The sequence below is a fragment of the Sinohyriopsis cumingii genome, chromosome 1, assembly GCF_028554795.1.
Source record: "Sinohyriopsis cumingii isolate HCF-2022 chromosome 1, ASM2855479v2, whole genome shotgun sequence".
In the NCBI taxonomy this organism is placed as follows: domain Eukaryota; kingdom Metazoa; phylum Mollusca; class Bivalvia; order Unionida; family Unionidae; genus Sinohyriopsis; species Sinohyriopsis cumingii.
In genome coordinates this window covers 176,756,030-176,772,135 of record NC_142961.1, presented here as the reverse complement: position 1 = coordinate 176,772,135, position 16,106 = coordinate 176,756,030, and the positions used below count along the sequence as shown (strand labels likewise).

Here is a 16,106-nt window from a genome sequence, read left to right as displayed (position 1 = left end):
CATTGTTGATGAAACCAGAGAGCCTGGTTTTACTGACCTTTGATGAACGACCACATGCACTTTCAGAATTAATTTAACAGTATTTTCTACTTATACTTGCAAACTTTAATCAAAATATAAAAGACTGGATATGACTTTGAAGTTTCATATATAAAAAAAATCAGAGCCATAGTAATGGGCCACTTTAAGGTTCTCATTAAACTCTTCCTGCAGAAAAATATTACTAGGCATACAAGTCTTGCCTTAAAACACGTACGTTCTATTAATAATTTTGTCACTCTTTAACAACACAATTTATTTTATTCAGCGAATTCTTAATCCCTGAAATCACAAGAAAATATCACATTTCATAATATCTATTAATGTAAAGAAAATTTAATTACTGGAGTCCTACATATTTACAGGCCAGTTCAAGATTTAGCTTATGTTCTTTTGTTCCAAGTACATGTAACAAATTTGTAAGCCAAATGGCAATCTACTTGTTTCCAAAAGCACTGAACATTTTAGACTGCATTGTCAAAATCCATATCTACTGTGCTCAAAGATGAATAAAACAGTAATTAACACACAAAAAAAACATGTGACTAGAATTATAGGATTACTTCACACAAAAAAAACAAAAAACTGAAGCTTACTGCATTATGTCAAGGATTCCAACAGCACCCTTCTCATCACTGCAAAAGAGACAAATCTGGAATAACTAATGTAGGCTGTATGCAACACTCCTACCTATCACATGCATCAAAAATCTAACCCTACTTTTGAAAAACTATATACCTTTATGCTAAACTGATTTTCATGTTTTTTATTTTATTTCAAATTTGAGTTTCACAACGCAAGGACAATATTTACATGGCAGAGCTAAGGCAAAGTGGGGTGGGGTGGGTGGGGAAGATATTCAGACCTGCCAAGCAAAGTGGGGTGGGGTGGGGTGGGTGGAGAAGATATTCGGACCTGACAACCCTAAAGAGACATTCTCAGTAAGTCAGTCGACAATTTGGACCAATTTTCAGCAAGGTGTAAAAACTATTAAGTACTGGCAACAAGTAAAATTTTAATAACCATTCAGTTTATATCCATGTTGCAACTACACTATATAGCTATAGCTACTGTTGTAACTGGTACATGGTACTTTTGCAGTTTCTAAGAAACTTCTGGTCAAACGCCATTTTGAAGCATTACCCCCCACCCTTCACTTTCATGATTAGTATTGCTTCCAAGGTATCATAGATGATCTGGATTTTGAGTGGTTTTTTGCAACAAATGAGAACACCCTCTCACAACCTGCATCTGAATGAGGAACAATAAGTACATTCTTCATGATGCTGGACAATAATTTGTATTTCAACTGGCCATTAGCATCCTTGACTTAATATTCCATTGCTTGTCAACTCATTAAGATCTCAGGATTCATTTAATCTACTTCGTAATTCAAAAACTCTGAATCCAAGATGTCTCAGCAGTTGGTTTCTTTGGGTTCCATACACATAAATCTTCATGGGAAATACATCACACTGCTAAAATCACTTGTATTCCTTTTTGACACATCAGCAACTGTACTGTTTTTTAAGTTCATTATTCAAGGGAAACCTCTTAACAATGTAATCACAAACAGCTGTGTAATAGTCCCTGACATCTTGATAGAATTGACAACAATGTAATCACAAACAGCTGTGTAACAGGCTCGCAATTAGTGAAAACAGGGATAAAAAGTAGTGAATTTTGACAAATTCATGAAGCGATCTTCAAGTCCAGGAATATTTGTCAGAACAAAATGTTTAGCATGGTCTCCAGCTGATAAAGGTAGATTGTGTTCAACAAGAAAAGTCACAAACAATGCTTCAGCATTGGTAGCTTGCAAGTTATTAAGTTTCCCAACCTGTATGTGGTTCTTGTTACCTATGTGCTTCCTCACACTGTCTCTGCCACCATGGACAATGCTAAAATTTGTGGCACACTACGTACAAAAAGCATGATGTATATCGGTGTTTGATGGCTGAATGCACAGCCAATTTTTGGTATATTCTACACTAAACTTCACTTTTTGTGCAATACATTTCTTTTTCCTTGTTGGTGAAGACAAGATACGATGCCGAATGGAAATTCAAACAAGTGCCTGAAGCGCAATCACGGAGCAAAATTCCGGTTAGGCCCCGGATTCTCTCAAAAACATTTGTAAAACTACTCTTATACATATAAATTAAAATACGCTAAAATGCTTGCTACCGAGCCAACTGTATCAATCACCTATAGTTCCACTTGTATCGCAACCAGCAGTACTGGACCGTTTCCGCAACTGCCAACATCACAACTAGCGCTTAACAGGAAATCGGTTATTTTATTAAAGATTTAAAATAATTGAGAATTGGGGAATTCATGATTTTGCTGCATGTGGCGTGAACCCATGAATCTCTGAAAAAGCAGTGAAATTCAAGCCAAAATCGTGAGGGTTGGCAGCTATGAAAAACCCCATACATCTTTATGGAATTGACAACAATGTAATCACAAACAGCTATGTAATAGTCCCTGACATCTTGATAGAATTGACAATAATTTAAGTACAAACAGTTGTGTAATAGTTCCTTACATCTTTATAGAATTGGCAACAATGTAATCACAAACAGCTGTATAATAATCCCTTACATCTTTTTAGAACTGACAAAGGCTACTATCATAAAGCTTACTTTCAGCCATGTTTTTTCTTGTTTCTGAATCTACTGTAAGTGTATCATCTAACTTTTGTTTCTCATGATAATCAATGTCAGTAAGATCCTTGGCTTGTGAAATTTCCTTTACAAATCTGATTAGCAACTGCTTTAATAATTCAAGGATGTTTTCTCTAAGTTTGTGGATCATAGGCTTCTCTTGCTGCATGATTAATTTGTGCTTGTTAAATAATGAAATTATGTGGTCTCCAGGACTGCAAAGCCGTACACACACTCATAGCCTTTTCCTCTCTGTAACTGATTTTTTTACTGTCTTTCCAGACATTTCTAACCAATGGTGTGTGACATCTAGACAGAGCCTTTATATCCGATTTCTTTGATTTAGCTTTCTCTAAGGAACCTATCTTGGGTTTTATTTTCTCAGTCTTTCCTGCTGAGGCAGACTTGAGGGTACTACAAGCCTGACTTATAGACTGATCACAGCACAAAGCTTTACTGCATGTGCCTGCACTGTCGTTATTTCCTTCTTTATTACTAGATACACGTGGGACTTTATCCTTGGAACTAGACACCTTCTCTGACATCCTACCTTTGGCTTTAGCTCTTTTGCCTTTAACCTCTTGTTCCTTGTTTTCTTTACCAAAATATATTTGGAAGAGTTCCCACTGTTCCAACAGTCTCTTTAAACCTTCACCAAGAGACAACCAACTTGTGACACAATGCTTCAATATTTTTGTATGCTCTTTCCCCTCCAGAATCTGAAGATCTTTCAGTTCCATTTGTCTATTCACATTTGTATCCAAATAATATGATATGTCCACTAGCAAATCAAAACTAATAGGCAGCATATCAGTCACCTTTTTAGCTGCTAATGACATGAATATCCACTCTGATACACTGAGGGACTCACCTTAGTTATATGTCCAAATACACCTTTATTGCAACATGTCATCACTGAAGCATTATCTGATTCAAAGGCAATACAGCTATTCCAACTTATGTTTCTCTTTTTCAAATCATCATCCAATAATGTGAAAATATTTTCCCCAGTAGAGGCTCCATCATTTGTTGGAACTGACAAAAGTTCTTCTGTTACAACCCCATCTGTTTTCAAAATATCTAACAACAACTGGGTACAGCTTCTCAGAATCATTGCTACCATCAGTTGCTCAGTTGGGATTAAATATTGTTAACAATGCCTTCCTGTATTGACTTGCACTGTTGTAATACAATAGCAGTAGTTTTTGTTCTGCCACAGTGATAACTATTTGCTACTGACAATTTGGGAAACATGCACCTGAATAGATGAGAAGCAAGGTCAGATGCAGCAATTGCAACATTATGCTCAACCAAAAAGTTTGTAAAATATACTTCGGCCTTATGACCTACAATTCAGTTTCTGGCACTACAAATCCAAATCCCGTAGAGGTCAGCAACTTACAACTCGATTTCATTGCAACATATTCTGTATGTTTTGGGGATTTCACTTAGCAGTGAGAGTCCTCTTGCCCACCATGGGAAATATTCAAGTCAACACGACATAATGAGCAATAAATGTAATGGTCACCTTTTTTTTAACTTTTTTTCTAAGCATGACCAAGTATCTGAGTAATCTTTTTTATACTTTTGCAACCACTGTTTCAACTTTTTACGAGGTTGGTTGTCCTCTCCACCTTCGATGCATTTTCATTTGGATATCTTTTCAGACAACCAGACAACAGAACGAAATCTTGATCAGATGCACACTTCTCACAAACAAAATAGGCAGGTTCAAAGCATTTGAGATACCACTGTATAGTTAGTCTGGTTCCCTACCAAAATCCACTGTTTAAGATGAAACTCGGAATCCGAACACGGAGTCTAATACGAAAATCCAGATCCAGAATGAACCCGTAAAAAAATATCCAGAAGAAAAAAAAGATCATATTTTCGTACTTTTTGCTATCATTCCACAAGTCAGTCATTTTAGCGATATTTTGGTAGGACTTGCAGCAAAATCGTAAGGGTTGGCAGGTCTGGATCTTGCCAACCGATAGCCCAAAATAAGTCCTGCATGTCTACCACCTTTTTAACACAAATTTAAATGACAATGTATTACCAGAACACAGATGCCCCTGCCAATATGTTATAATTAACAAGATCTTAATTGGAGATGAATAAGCAAACTTCTAAATCAAACAGGGTCCATAATCAAATTTTATGGAAAAGATGAAAATCAAGCCTTTACCTATGTCTTATTGATATTCATACATTTACAACAATGGTCAAATAGGTGAAAATAAAAAGGGATGCCATAAAGTCCTTTTTTGTTGAGCAAAAAGCCAGAATACTGCTTTCTTATCACAGACGGGTATATATCTGATCAGCTTCCAAGTAGAATATAATACAAAATTAATATATTTTATGCTCAAATTTGTCGAGTCTCTCCTATAAGTATCTATGGGGAAATATTTATGATTCCTAAAATAAAAGTACAAAATATCGAAGGAATAAGGACAAGCTCAAACTAAATTTAAGTTTCAACAAGTCAATCTTATTCACATCAATATAATTTGAATTGAAGAAATAAATGTAAGCTACTAAGCAATGTCCTTGATGTACAGCTAAGTACAAAGACACTGTATGTAGCTTTCAATGCAACTTGCAGGTAAAAAGTAATAAGCTCATTTGGTAAGGCGGCTATTTGTCATGCAGGAGAATATGGATCCCACACTTATAGCAAATTTGTATTTTATTTTATTTTTTGTTGTTTTAATTTTCAAGTTTACTTTTCACGCTTTATGCAAATCAATGGTGACACAATGGCCAACAGGCCAACACATAACCAGTACAGCAAAAAATTACATTTTTTATCTCTTTTGTTTAAAATTTAGTGAATAAATTTTGGATGAGCCAATCAATGGGAAATATATGGAAATGTTTGAAAATTATGTCTTCTTTTATCTTTTCAACACCATTTCCATAGCAACCTGCACATAAATACAAAACTTACATCACAAATGAATAACAACACCTCGTGTCTATAAGAATGAAGAAAAAATTTAGAGGGCAGATAAAAGCCCTTATTTAAATATAGTCCTTTCTGAATTTTTGTTACTAAAACCATCAGAAGATAAGAAATAATGTTATAATGCTTCTCACAGCACAAATCTCTCCATCAACAAGAAAGCGATACTTTCTCAGGACTGTATCTGTCACTAAAGATCCAGGAGTATAGGGATAAATACAGAGTGAAACTGGTCTTGAAATGAAAGATCCAGGAGTATAGGGATAAATACAGAGTGAAACTAGTCTTCAAATGAAAGAACATCAGCTTCTGATTATCATGAAACGGGAATTATGTCAATGATACATTTATAAAGTATCATTCAAAATTAGTTTCAATACTAGTCATTCAAAGTCATTCAGCAAAGATGACATTGGTGACACAAATCAAATGCAAACAAAGTCAAATGGGGCCATTGGTTCAGTTTTATCTACAAGTTGTGCAACCTGAATTTGGCCTGGTTTTTTTTTTTACTAAGCACAATTTTTTTTTAATTGCTAAAGTAATTCTGATATTTATGACATATAGGACTTGTACACAACCAGGCATGGGAAACCTTTGTGTCCCCCCATTCCCATGTACCAGTGGTATAAAAAGAAGTTCTAGGTCCTCGATGCAAACGTAACTATATTTAATTTTGAATGACTTTTGAAACACAAGTACAGTGAATGGCACATTATATGTTTAACAGTCCTCTATACAGATAGATATTTTAACACAAAAGCAAAAAACAACAAATTTCTTCTTTCAGAGAAACCTTGACCGTTGCTGTTTTGACTCCAAAATTTAAAGACTTCTTCCTAACTTAAAATGCAAACATCCATACAGATTGGGTCATGTCTGTGATGCAGAACTAATTTTCTTACTGACCACAAAATCTACTGTCTTATTCTCACGCCAAGTGCAAACAATACACAGAGTTTGGTTTTGGTATGTCCTATAAACTAATGTTATTGTGCAAGAACTAATTTTGTTATTCATTAGCCACACTGACCTTAACCTTTGACTTCTCGACTCCAAAATCAATAGGAACTCTGGGTGTGCTAAGTGTCTTGCCTTTACAGATCATTCACACTTCTTACCTCTGTTTGTGAGTTTGAGTTTTGGCTTCACTAATGTGTGTATTTAGAAAGCATGCCAGTAGCTTCCCATAGGTTTGCAGTTTTTCTTCGAATCTTCCTCCATCAATTTAGTATGCCTATTTAGGGCCAGTATGACTGCCATGTATAGGCTATAATGTGCTGAAAAAATGGCTTTAAACCCCACAAAACCATAATCAAGAGGATTCCTTCTTATACTAAGTTCAAGCCATCCAAAGAGTTTGGTCAACCACAGATGAAGGGACAAGTTATTTTAGTGTAAACCATTTTCTTCTTTCAGTCAAAGCTACCTTGATCTTTGACCTTTTAACAAAGAAACTGACATGGTTCTTCATTTCCCCAAGCACAAGCTATCCACAAAGCTTGGCAACTAAAGATGGTAGATAACTAAAGTGATTGAACTGAAGCCAGGTTGGTTGACATCATTATGCTCCACCTTATAGTGAGCATCAAAGTATTTTAACAGAAAATCCTAACACTGGGAAATTGATCTACCATCTATAATGCAAGCATGATAAAAACAGGACTTTCTGAGATTTTTATAAACTATTCTGAGGTTTTCTGCATTTTCAGAATTTTGACTGAATTGGTAAAACATTTATAAAAAAATGCATATTTTACATGATCACAAAATGTATTACTAAGTACTACTAGCACTGTGATTCAAAGAAATATACAAACCCAGCTTTGAAGTGTCCAGTTATTAGTGAGGCAAAGGCAACTTCTGACAGAGGCATGTTCTGGCTCTTCATGTGCTCTAAAATTTGGCTGAAAAAGAACAGCACATTATCACAAATCCTTTAAAAAAATGAAAACAGCTCAAGATTACAAAGGATAGATCTTTTAGAGGATATTAGCACCTTGAAATTTTAACTTTCACTTTCTTGTACTTCATGTCTGCATATATTTGGAATTCTTCATCTCACCCAAGTTATTTTCATACAAGGCTTTATATTTAAATTTTGAAATCTCTACTATTATTAACACCATATAATCAGTGTTGTGCTGATATCCAGTAAATGATGCAAGCAGTCATTTGGATCCACACAATCAGTAAGTTAGATGCATCTATGAATGACAGAAACTAAGAAAGGTGTTGGGTATACAGAAAATTTCTCTTATCTCTCATAATTAACAAATTTAGTGCTTCAACATATGGGAATACTTCTTAATTAATCATTTAATAATGCAGGAATTTTTTCTGGCATTGGTCATCGGACACAGCCAAATATATTTTCCAGATGTTAAGATCTCACAAAATTGGACAATTTGTATGACTTTATTTTTTGGCAAATAAATTGATAAAAGTCCCCATGCTTGTGATTCAATTCCACAATAATAGTTATACTTCAAAGCAAGAAAAATTAAAACAGTATATCCAACTTTCTTTGTTTTGCTTAAAGCAATGCATAGACTTTTGCTATTATTAAAAACTTCAACTCACCAAATGACACATGAAAAGAATGATTTGTAATAATGTCCTAAAAGAGTTCTGGATGAGCAATATCACAGATAATGCGAACGCTGCATATAAAATTCTTAACAATATTTATGGTGTAATCATCTCTTAATGCTCTTATATCAAATTATCACCTTATCCAAACTGTCTTTAAAAACCAGGACTTAACTAAGTCCCTTTTTCATCCCATCATACAAGTGAGCTTTTTTGCACACTAATTAAAATTACCTAGACAACATATGCTGTATTGATTTATGCACTTAACTGATCATGCCTCCAAAAAAGTTAAATAAGGTACATGTGCATTATGTATTAAATTACTAACAATGAGAAAGAAATTCTCAATTACTATATTAATATAATATCTGTAACTATTCTCAAAATCCAATGAAAGAACTAAAAAGAAAACTACTTACCAAGCCCCTTTTATGTCCCCCTGTGCACAGTAACCCCCAATGAGTCGTAGAAAGGTCACCTACAAAATGGTATGCATACAATAAAAACTATGTCAATAAATAAATGATTGACTTTTGCAAGATGGTAGATGGTAGCAAAGTCAGACTATCAGAAAAGAACTTTATAAGATACTCCATCATACTCCTGCTGAGCTGGATGCAACAACATGAAAATTCTGTTTGATACAAAGAGTAATAAAGCTTGAAGAAAAAACTAGGCCATGCAGTCAACTAAAGCTGTACATCGCCAACAACGATGCATCATAGTCATATCAAGACAGCTGTCTACAATATGACAATCATCACAATAATACCAGTCATCTCATAATCTGCCAAAATGCTTTTAAAACTGGAATTTTAAAAAAAAGTGTAACAGTTACTTCAGCAGATATAGGTAAAATTATTCAACAGTTTTTATACACAAGTTAAACTTCATTCAGTCAAAGGGCAAGAAAAATGTTACTCTTCATTCAGTTTATTTTATTTATTACAATTTTTATTCTACTATTATGTCTATGTCCATGCACTGATGACAGTCAACCACAAAAAGAAACTAAAACTAAGCTAGGTACACTACACTTTCTTCAATACATGAAACAAAGGAAACCCTTGAAATTATAAAAGACTTCCATGAAACACATGTGGCAGGTGACAATAACCCTCTGGAAAAATATCCTTGTAAAAGCCTCAATTTATCACTTTAAAAAAAACTGATCACAGCATCTTAACATTTTAATGCAGGTGAACGAATTACCCAATGTAACAATACCATGTATACTGTCCTAGCACAAAATTCTAAGTCACATAGGCATAGTTCAGGTGTTTCAACAGCACTAAACTCAACCCATCCTGATTGCTTTGGTTTAAAATTTAATGTTCAATGTACAATATCATCCACACTTGAGAAAGTAAATATTAAAAGATACCCCTCAGTGGCTACAAGTTTTGCAATACATTTAATATCAAGAAAATTATAACTTTTTTAAAGGGCCAATGAAGACCAACAAGATAAAACTGCCATGTTACAGGACTTTCCTCCTAATATTTATTAGGAACAGTGATAACAATTTCTGTGAGATAATAGATGACACTGGGATGACCGACAAAGGGTCATCACAAACTCTTGTGGTCTTCTACAATTAGAGTGAAAAAAAAACCCTGCAAATCCAAAGAAATATCTTACCCTATTAGGTGGTATATTTTTTGATTCCATTTCAGCCAGTACGTCAACAGGTTGGAAGGGATGGTTGTTCTCCAAGTAAGCTTGTAATAATGCATTGTAATGGGTAACATTTAACTCAAAACCTGACCAAAGAAATAAACAGAAAACCTTTTGTAATACAAAGCACAAAAATTCTAACTTTGAAAAGAAAAATGATTATACAAATGATGAATCAGATAAAAGGAATAAAGAACTTAAGTGTACATGGAGAAAATATTTTTTTAACTGCTGTCAATTGAAACCTGTATAACCTATAATAAATGTAAAGTGATTCAGAAGCAAACCTGAAAACCTTTTCAAATAATTTACTTTATCATTTTGCATTGAGACAAGACATCTTTATATGTTAACATTCTCCTTATGCTGGGATGTTTGTACCTCTGCTCTAAATGCTAATAATATTAACTGCTAGTTACATGTGTTTGAAAGATCTGTTTAAGTATTTGCCACTGGAAGGAATTATTTTGATGCCCAGTTTGTACAGGATCATATTAACAACTGTCTTACCTTCTATACTCAGTATGGATATATAAGCAATGTATCAATTTTTCTCCAGGGTTAAGGTAATATTCATTTATTTTCACAATTTTTCTTTATCAGTGTGAAGAAATTGTTCCTGCTCGATTTTTTTCTGCTTGCAATTAACTGTTCACAAACATGCACTATTATTGCCATTCCATAGTGAGCACCACTTTTACTAATTGTGTTGACCATTTGTTTTCCAGTCAAGAGCACTCATGTTAATATTTTTCATGATTTCATATCTGGTAATATTTATGAAAACTGTCTTTGAATCTCCGAAGTGTGTCCCCAAAACATGAACAGAAGTGAAATCCAGTTTCAGCATTTATATTAAGACTGGGTCATAGTGCAGTTCTCAAAACCAAACAGAAATCTCTCCAACCAAATTTCATTTATTTTTGCTTTTTGCTAGTATAATCTAAAATAAGAACACTTGTGATGATAGTACCATTTAGTTGGTACTATAATACTGGAAAAATTTAGAAAATGAAAAAGGTTTGAGTTGTCCATCTATTTTATTTGCCCTAGACTCCCAACACATTACAGTAGTACAAATGTATTCTTAAGCATCCAAAGGACAAAACAATGACACCACAAAGAATTTTCAACCCTCTGTGGCATATTTTTTTATTTATTATTTCAGTTAAACAGCTTTGACTTTTCACCTGCAGGACAAATTCTCTTCACAGAGTGTAATGATCTTTTCTATCACGGTCATCATTGGACCTACTGAAACATACCATCTTTGTTTCAATACAAATACAAGAGTGTAAAAATAAGTCACTGGAAATTAGGTCAGCTCATTCATATGCGAACTTAATAGATAGCATTGTACAAGAATCACTAAAATCTCTCTTCTTGAATCTAGTAAACATTCTTTTGCAAAGATTTTCAAAATGTACCTTTTAGGTGGGTAAACCAACATTAAGTATGTAGTGCTTATCTACTATTACGGCATTGTATCCCTTTTCCTGTGACTAGTCACGCCTTCCCTCTTCCGTCAGTAACCTCCTTCAATTATTATTTTGAGGTCTGGGAACAAAAATAAAACATCATCCCATTCTGATGCCTAAGTTATTATTTGGAATTTCATCCTTCTTTTCTTTGGACTTTGTATGGTTATCTCATGACAGGGTGTTCTTTGGACTTTGTGTGGTTATCTCATGTCACTGGGTGTTCTTTGGACTTTGTGTGGTTATCTCATGTCACTGGGTGTTTGGCAATTTTCACCAATTAAAGTGTCTTCTGGCATAAACACTATCAACTGCATGCATTTTTGTGTAACATTTGGCATTTTCTCCTTAGTCTTTGTGCATTTCACATGTAACTGTGTCCTTGTTTATTTTAACTGTTTGCATTGATTAGTTAGTCTGTTTGATGCTTTGTCATGTCTGGTTTACAGACATGAAATGATCATCAGAACGTATTGATGGTGCAACTTTATAGACTACTGTCCATCAAGTCATACCAGCAGCATGTTTGACTTTCTCGTGTGATGGTCCTTTTCAACAACTCGGGACGCCATTTGTTTGCTGCAAGCATGCTTCTTTCCATAGCCATCGGTTTATATTACACGAAGATTCATTGGATGAATTTAAACTTTCAACCAATCAGAATACTCTTTACAAGAGTCGTGGCCTAACTAATATACTGAACGAATACATTACAAGGGTCATTGCAGAATGGGACTGACCTGACCGTTTTAAAAAACCCAGATTGGAGATGATAAAAAAAATAGAATATATCAAGAAAAATTGGATTTAAGTTAGGAGAAAAGTGGAATTCCACTTTAAAAAGGAGAAAAATCATATCTGCTCTTTATAAATATATGAAATCACAAACATTGATACCCACAATAATGTGTTTGTGTGTGTATGTGATTTAGATTTTTAACACAGCTTAACAATTTTTCAGTCACATCGCTATGATGTCTGCAGTGTGCAATTTGACTTGGCCATGGCTTGAATATGTGACCTCCCACATTTGAGGAGGACTCTCTAACCACTAGGCCACAGGAGCCTTCCCCACAAAAATTAATTAAACCACAGCAATCTATCAAAAGAGTTCATTAATCCATCATTTAAGAGTTCTTTCCTTCTGACAATCAAAGTTTATGTGGTTAGGGCTATTGGGAACGTACTTGACCATTCTTATCTGGATGATGTCACGAAGGCCACCTTCCTGTGGACTCAACCTAGCTTCACTGTGTTCTACCTTCATTAACTATTGTACCAGAGCAAAGAAATTTACAGAATAGACCCAACTGTGTCAGTCCAGCAGGGTGCCAAGCTGTCTTCAAGTCTGCAGTAGTGTACAAAACTGACATCAAATAGTAAGTTACCTCCGAGTGTTTGTCTTTGGGACATCAGCAGATAAGTCAACAAGTCTGGGAGCATGTTTAATTATATTTCATAAGAATGGGATTTAATCATCTTAGATAGAAATTCTATTTTGAACATCTATTAAAAAGTTAAACATTTGGCATACTTTTTGTATTATCTAAACAAACACACACAAAAACAGGTTGCATAATTTGAAAAAATAACAGTTAAAGAAACATGACATTCAATTAACCAATTATATATATATATATATATATATATATATATATATATATATATATATATATATATATATATATATATAAAATCCAGTGATGAATTTTTCATGATTGTTCTTTCATAAATTATGAAAATGCTACTATAAAGAAATGGTTTACCCCTGCCCTTTAGTTCTTCCCAAAACTGGTGAAGCATCTCTGTTCGCTTGGCTGGATGGCAGTCATTAAGTGGATCTCCAAAGAGTCGAATCAGCATGACAACATTATCAGACTGCAACTCGGCTACAAAGAAGTAACAAGAGGTACAATTAAAATAATAATGAGGCCTGTTCATTTTAATGTACCTAACTGATGATGTGCAGTGATCCAAGTACTGTTCAAACATGAGCAGTCATAAAGTGATCTACTTTAAAAATTTCAGAGGCCAGTTTAAATATTCAGTCACCAGGCCCTAATATTTTGGTCACCAGAAATTGACAAAAGAAAATTGGTTGATGATTTTTATGTCAGTACACAGAATAACTCCCCCACCCTGACCTCAAAATGTTGAACAGTAATAATATTACAAAACCAATCCATATATGATATCAGCCCTAGTAATGGTATAAATGCATGCCTGAAGTCATTTCCAAAGCTTTACAAAATAATAATACATATGAGTCTGAGACAGATGGATGCAGCTGAAAATTCAAATACTGAAAAGACAGAGCCCATTATTTTACATGACACAGTCAAGGTACAGAAGCATACCAAGTTTCATGACGACAAGTCCAATGGTTAAGGAGGCAAGAAGTGTGAAAATAATTTTGAAACAGAGAGATAATTGTAAAGCATTAACAAGACAAAGGCAAATCTTGTATAAGACACAAACTCTTCTCATGATATAATACATACCAAGTTTTCATAAAGACTCAAATGTTTCAGAGGTTAACAAGAAAATAAGAGTGATACATCAAGAGACATGTATACCCCAACCCAATTATTTGCTGCAGGTAAATAGTCATTTTCAGCAATGGTAAATTCAAACGTAGCTTAACTAAAGAAATGTCTTCATGAAACAGAAACCATATAAATGCAAAATTAAACAAAAGTGTGACATATATATACGGACAGATGGACCATGGTTAAACTATATGCCACTACAATCATCACAGTCGGGCAGTAACACTAGGTCCCAGTTGGCATGGTATCACTCACTGTACATAACATTTCACTAAGCAGGTTTAGGTTAACACTTTTGACTGGCCCACCTATCATGCTACATGTAGAGGAACTATTTTCATGAATAGACAGATTTAATGTAGCAATCAACTACTCCTACTAACATTACTACAGTAACTACTACATCTTATTGTTATAATTTCACACTAGTTCTGAATTGCAAAATAATGTATGAAACTAATTTCAGTAAGGAATACTTTAGTAGACTTAGAGGAAAAGAAAGACATAAAAGAATATCACAGGTTTATTAACAGCTATTGATAATGATAGGCAACAAAGACAACTGAATGTTTCAATAAAACCAAACTTGGTCCATGTAAGCAGCTATGCAGAATGTTGGTGTAATATAGGTACATGCACTGTTGTTGTTGTTGTTGTGACAATGGTCTAATCTCCAAAATACTCCAATATTTTGTTCATGATACTAGTTTAAGTGATAAATATAACAATTTCCAATAGTTCAAACAGAAGAAATACTGTTTAAACTACAAAAACAACATTTTTACCCTAAATCCACAATAGTATTGTAAACTTTTGTTTACAGAACATGACTGCAGCATGGAAATTAAAGATCTACCAAATTAATGATTGGTAATCATCATGCCAGCAAACTTCTACATATACTGGATCAAGCAATGGATAAATTTAGCTTTTCTTTGTTGTTGTTGTGGGGTTTAACGCCATTTTTCAGCACGATAGGCTATACATGGCGGCCAGTATTAATGGTGGAGGAAGAACCCGGAAAACCCCGGAAAGAACCACCGACCCACGAGAAGCTACTGGCAGGCTTTCTCACATGCTCACATTGGCTGAATCTTAGACTCGAACCGCCGCAGACAGAGGTGAGATGGCAGTGATCCGTAACGAAGAGCGCTTTAGACCACTCGGGGCCCCTTTAGCTTTTCTAATACTCAATATAAAAATGTTCATCAAGATATATGCTCATTTTTGTGTACTAGATATACTCACGAGTACAAATGCAAACAACACAGACCATGAACTGCATAAGCATCATGTACCAACATGTCAAGTTCTTTATCTTCTCTTCAACTGATTACTCATAATAAATAACAGAGATCCAGATTTGCAAGTGCATTATGTGTTTAACAGATCTGGGTCTGTTCAGTCTGCGGTTGGACTTGACTTATAAGTGAGTACATATGGCGGTAAAGCATACCTCCTAGGGTCACAAAAGTCAACATGTGAATTCTTAAAAAATGTCAAGATCAAATCGCAACTATATTGAGATGGCAATTTAACAGTGTTTGATAAAAGGTAAAGTAGGCCCATACAACATAATAGCACTTTATGCTGCTCCTTTAATTCATTTAAATGATACGAGTAGAATTCTCATAGTATTCAAATGAGAACGTCAACATACAATTTGGTAAAGACAAGTCAACTTAACTTACTGAACATACTGAAGCAAAATAACAATTCACATGACCAGCCCTATTCCAAACATCAACCCTGACAAATATTATTGATAAGAAAACTTTATTTTGACAAATATACATTTCTTTTAGTATGCCAAACCCAATCTTGCCTTCGACAACTGTCCACATCTTCATGCGAAGAACCAGAAAAAACCAAAGAAACTCTAAAAAGTGGTCATTTTATTTAAGATAAAAAGATACAATGGGGTACACAACACAATATCATGTTGACTATAGCTATGTTAATCAAGTCTAATAATTTTTGTTTCAAAAATGTTTCATTAATAGAGCCTTCTTGTCAGGTTTATAAATATCCCATTCATTACTGTACGATATCCCAAACTCAGGAACAAGAACACTCAATATTCATGAAAATGTACATGAAGAAAACTACTTTTACTGAGGTAATACATACTTGC

General features: G+C 34.3%; 1 protein-coding gene across 3 annotated transcripts in view; it reads right to left on the bottom strand.

Annotated features, from left to right (window-relative positions):
* Positions 1 to 16,106, bottom strand: part of LOC149808447 (leucine-rich PPR motif-containing protein, mitochondrial-like) — a 162,202-nt gene that overhangs the window by 131,921 nt on the left and 14,175 nt on the right. For all 3 annotated transcript variants that reach the window (XM_089977347.1, XM_089977366.1, XM_089977356.1), the window contains exons 3-7: positions 13,190 to 13,312; positions 9,910 to 10,031; positions 8,688 to 8,746; positions 7,494 to 7,580; positions 636 to 674 (exon numbers count right to left, since the gene is read on the bottom strand). In XM_089977347.1, coding sequence (XP_089833473.1) covers positions 636 to 674; positions 7,494 to 7,580; positions 8,688 to 8,746; positions 9,910 to 10,031; positions 13,190 to 13,312 — 430 coding nt within the window. The remainder of the gene's footprint in view (positions 1 to 635; positions 675 to 7,493; positions 7,581 to 8,687; positions 8,747 to 9,909; positions 10,032 to 13,189; positions 13,313 to 16,106) is intronic.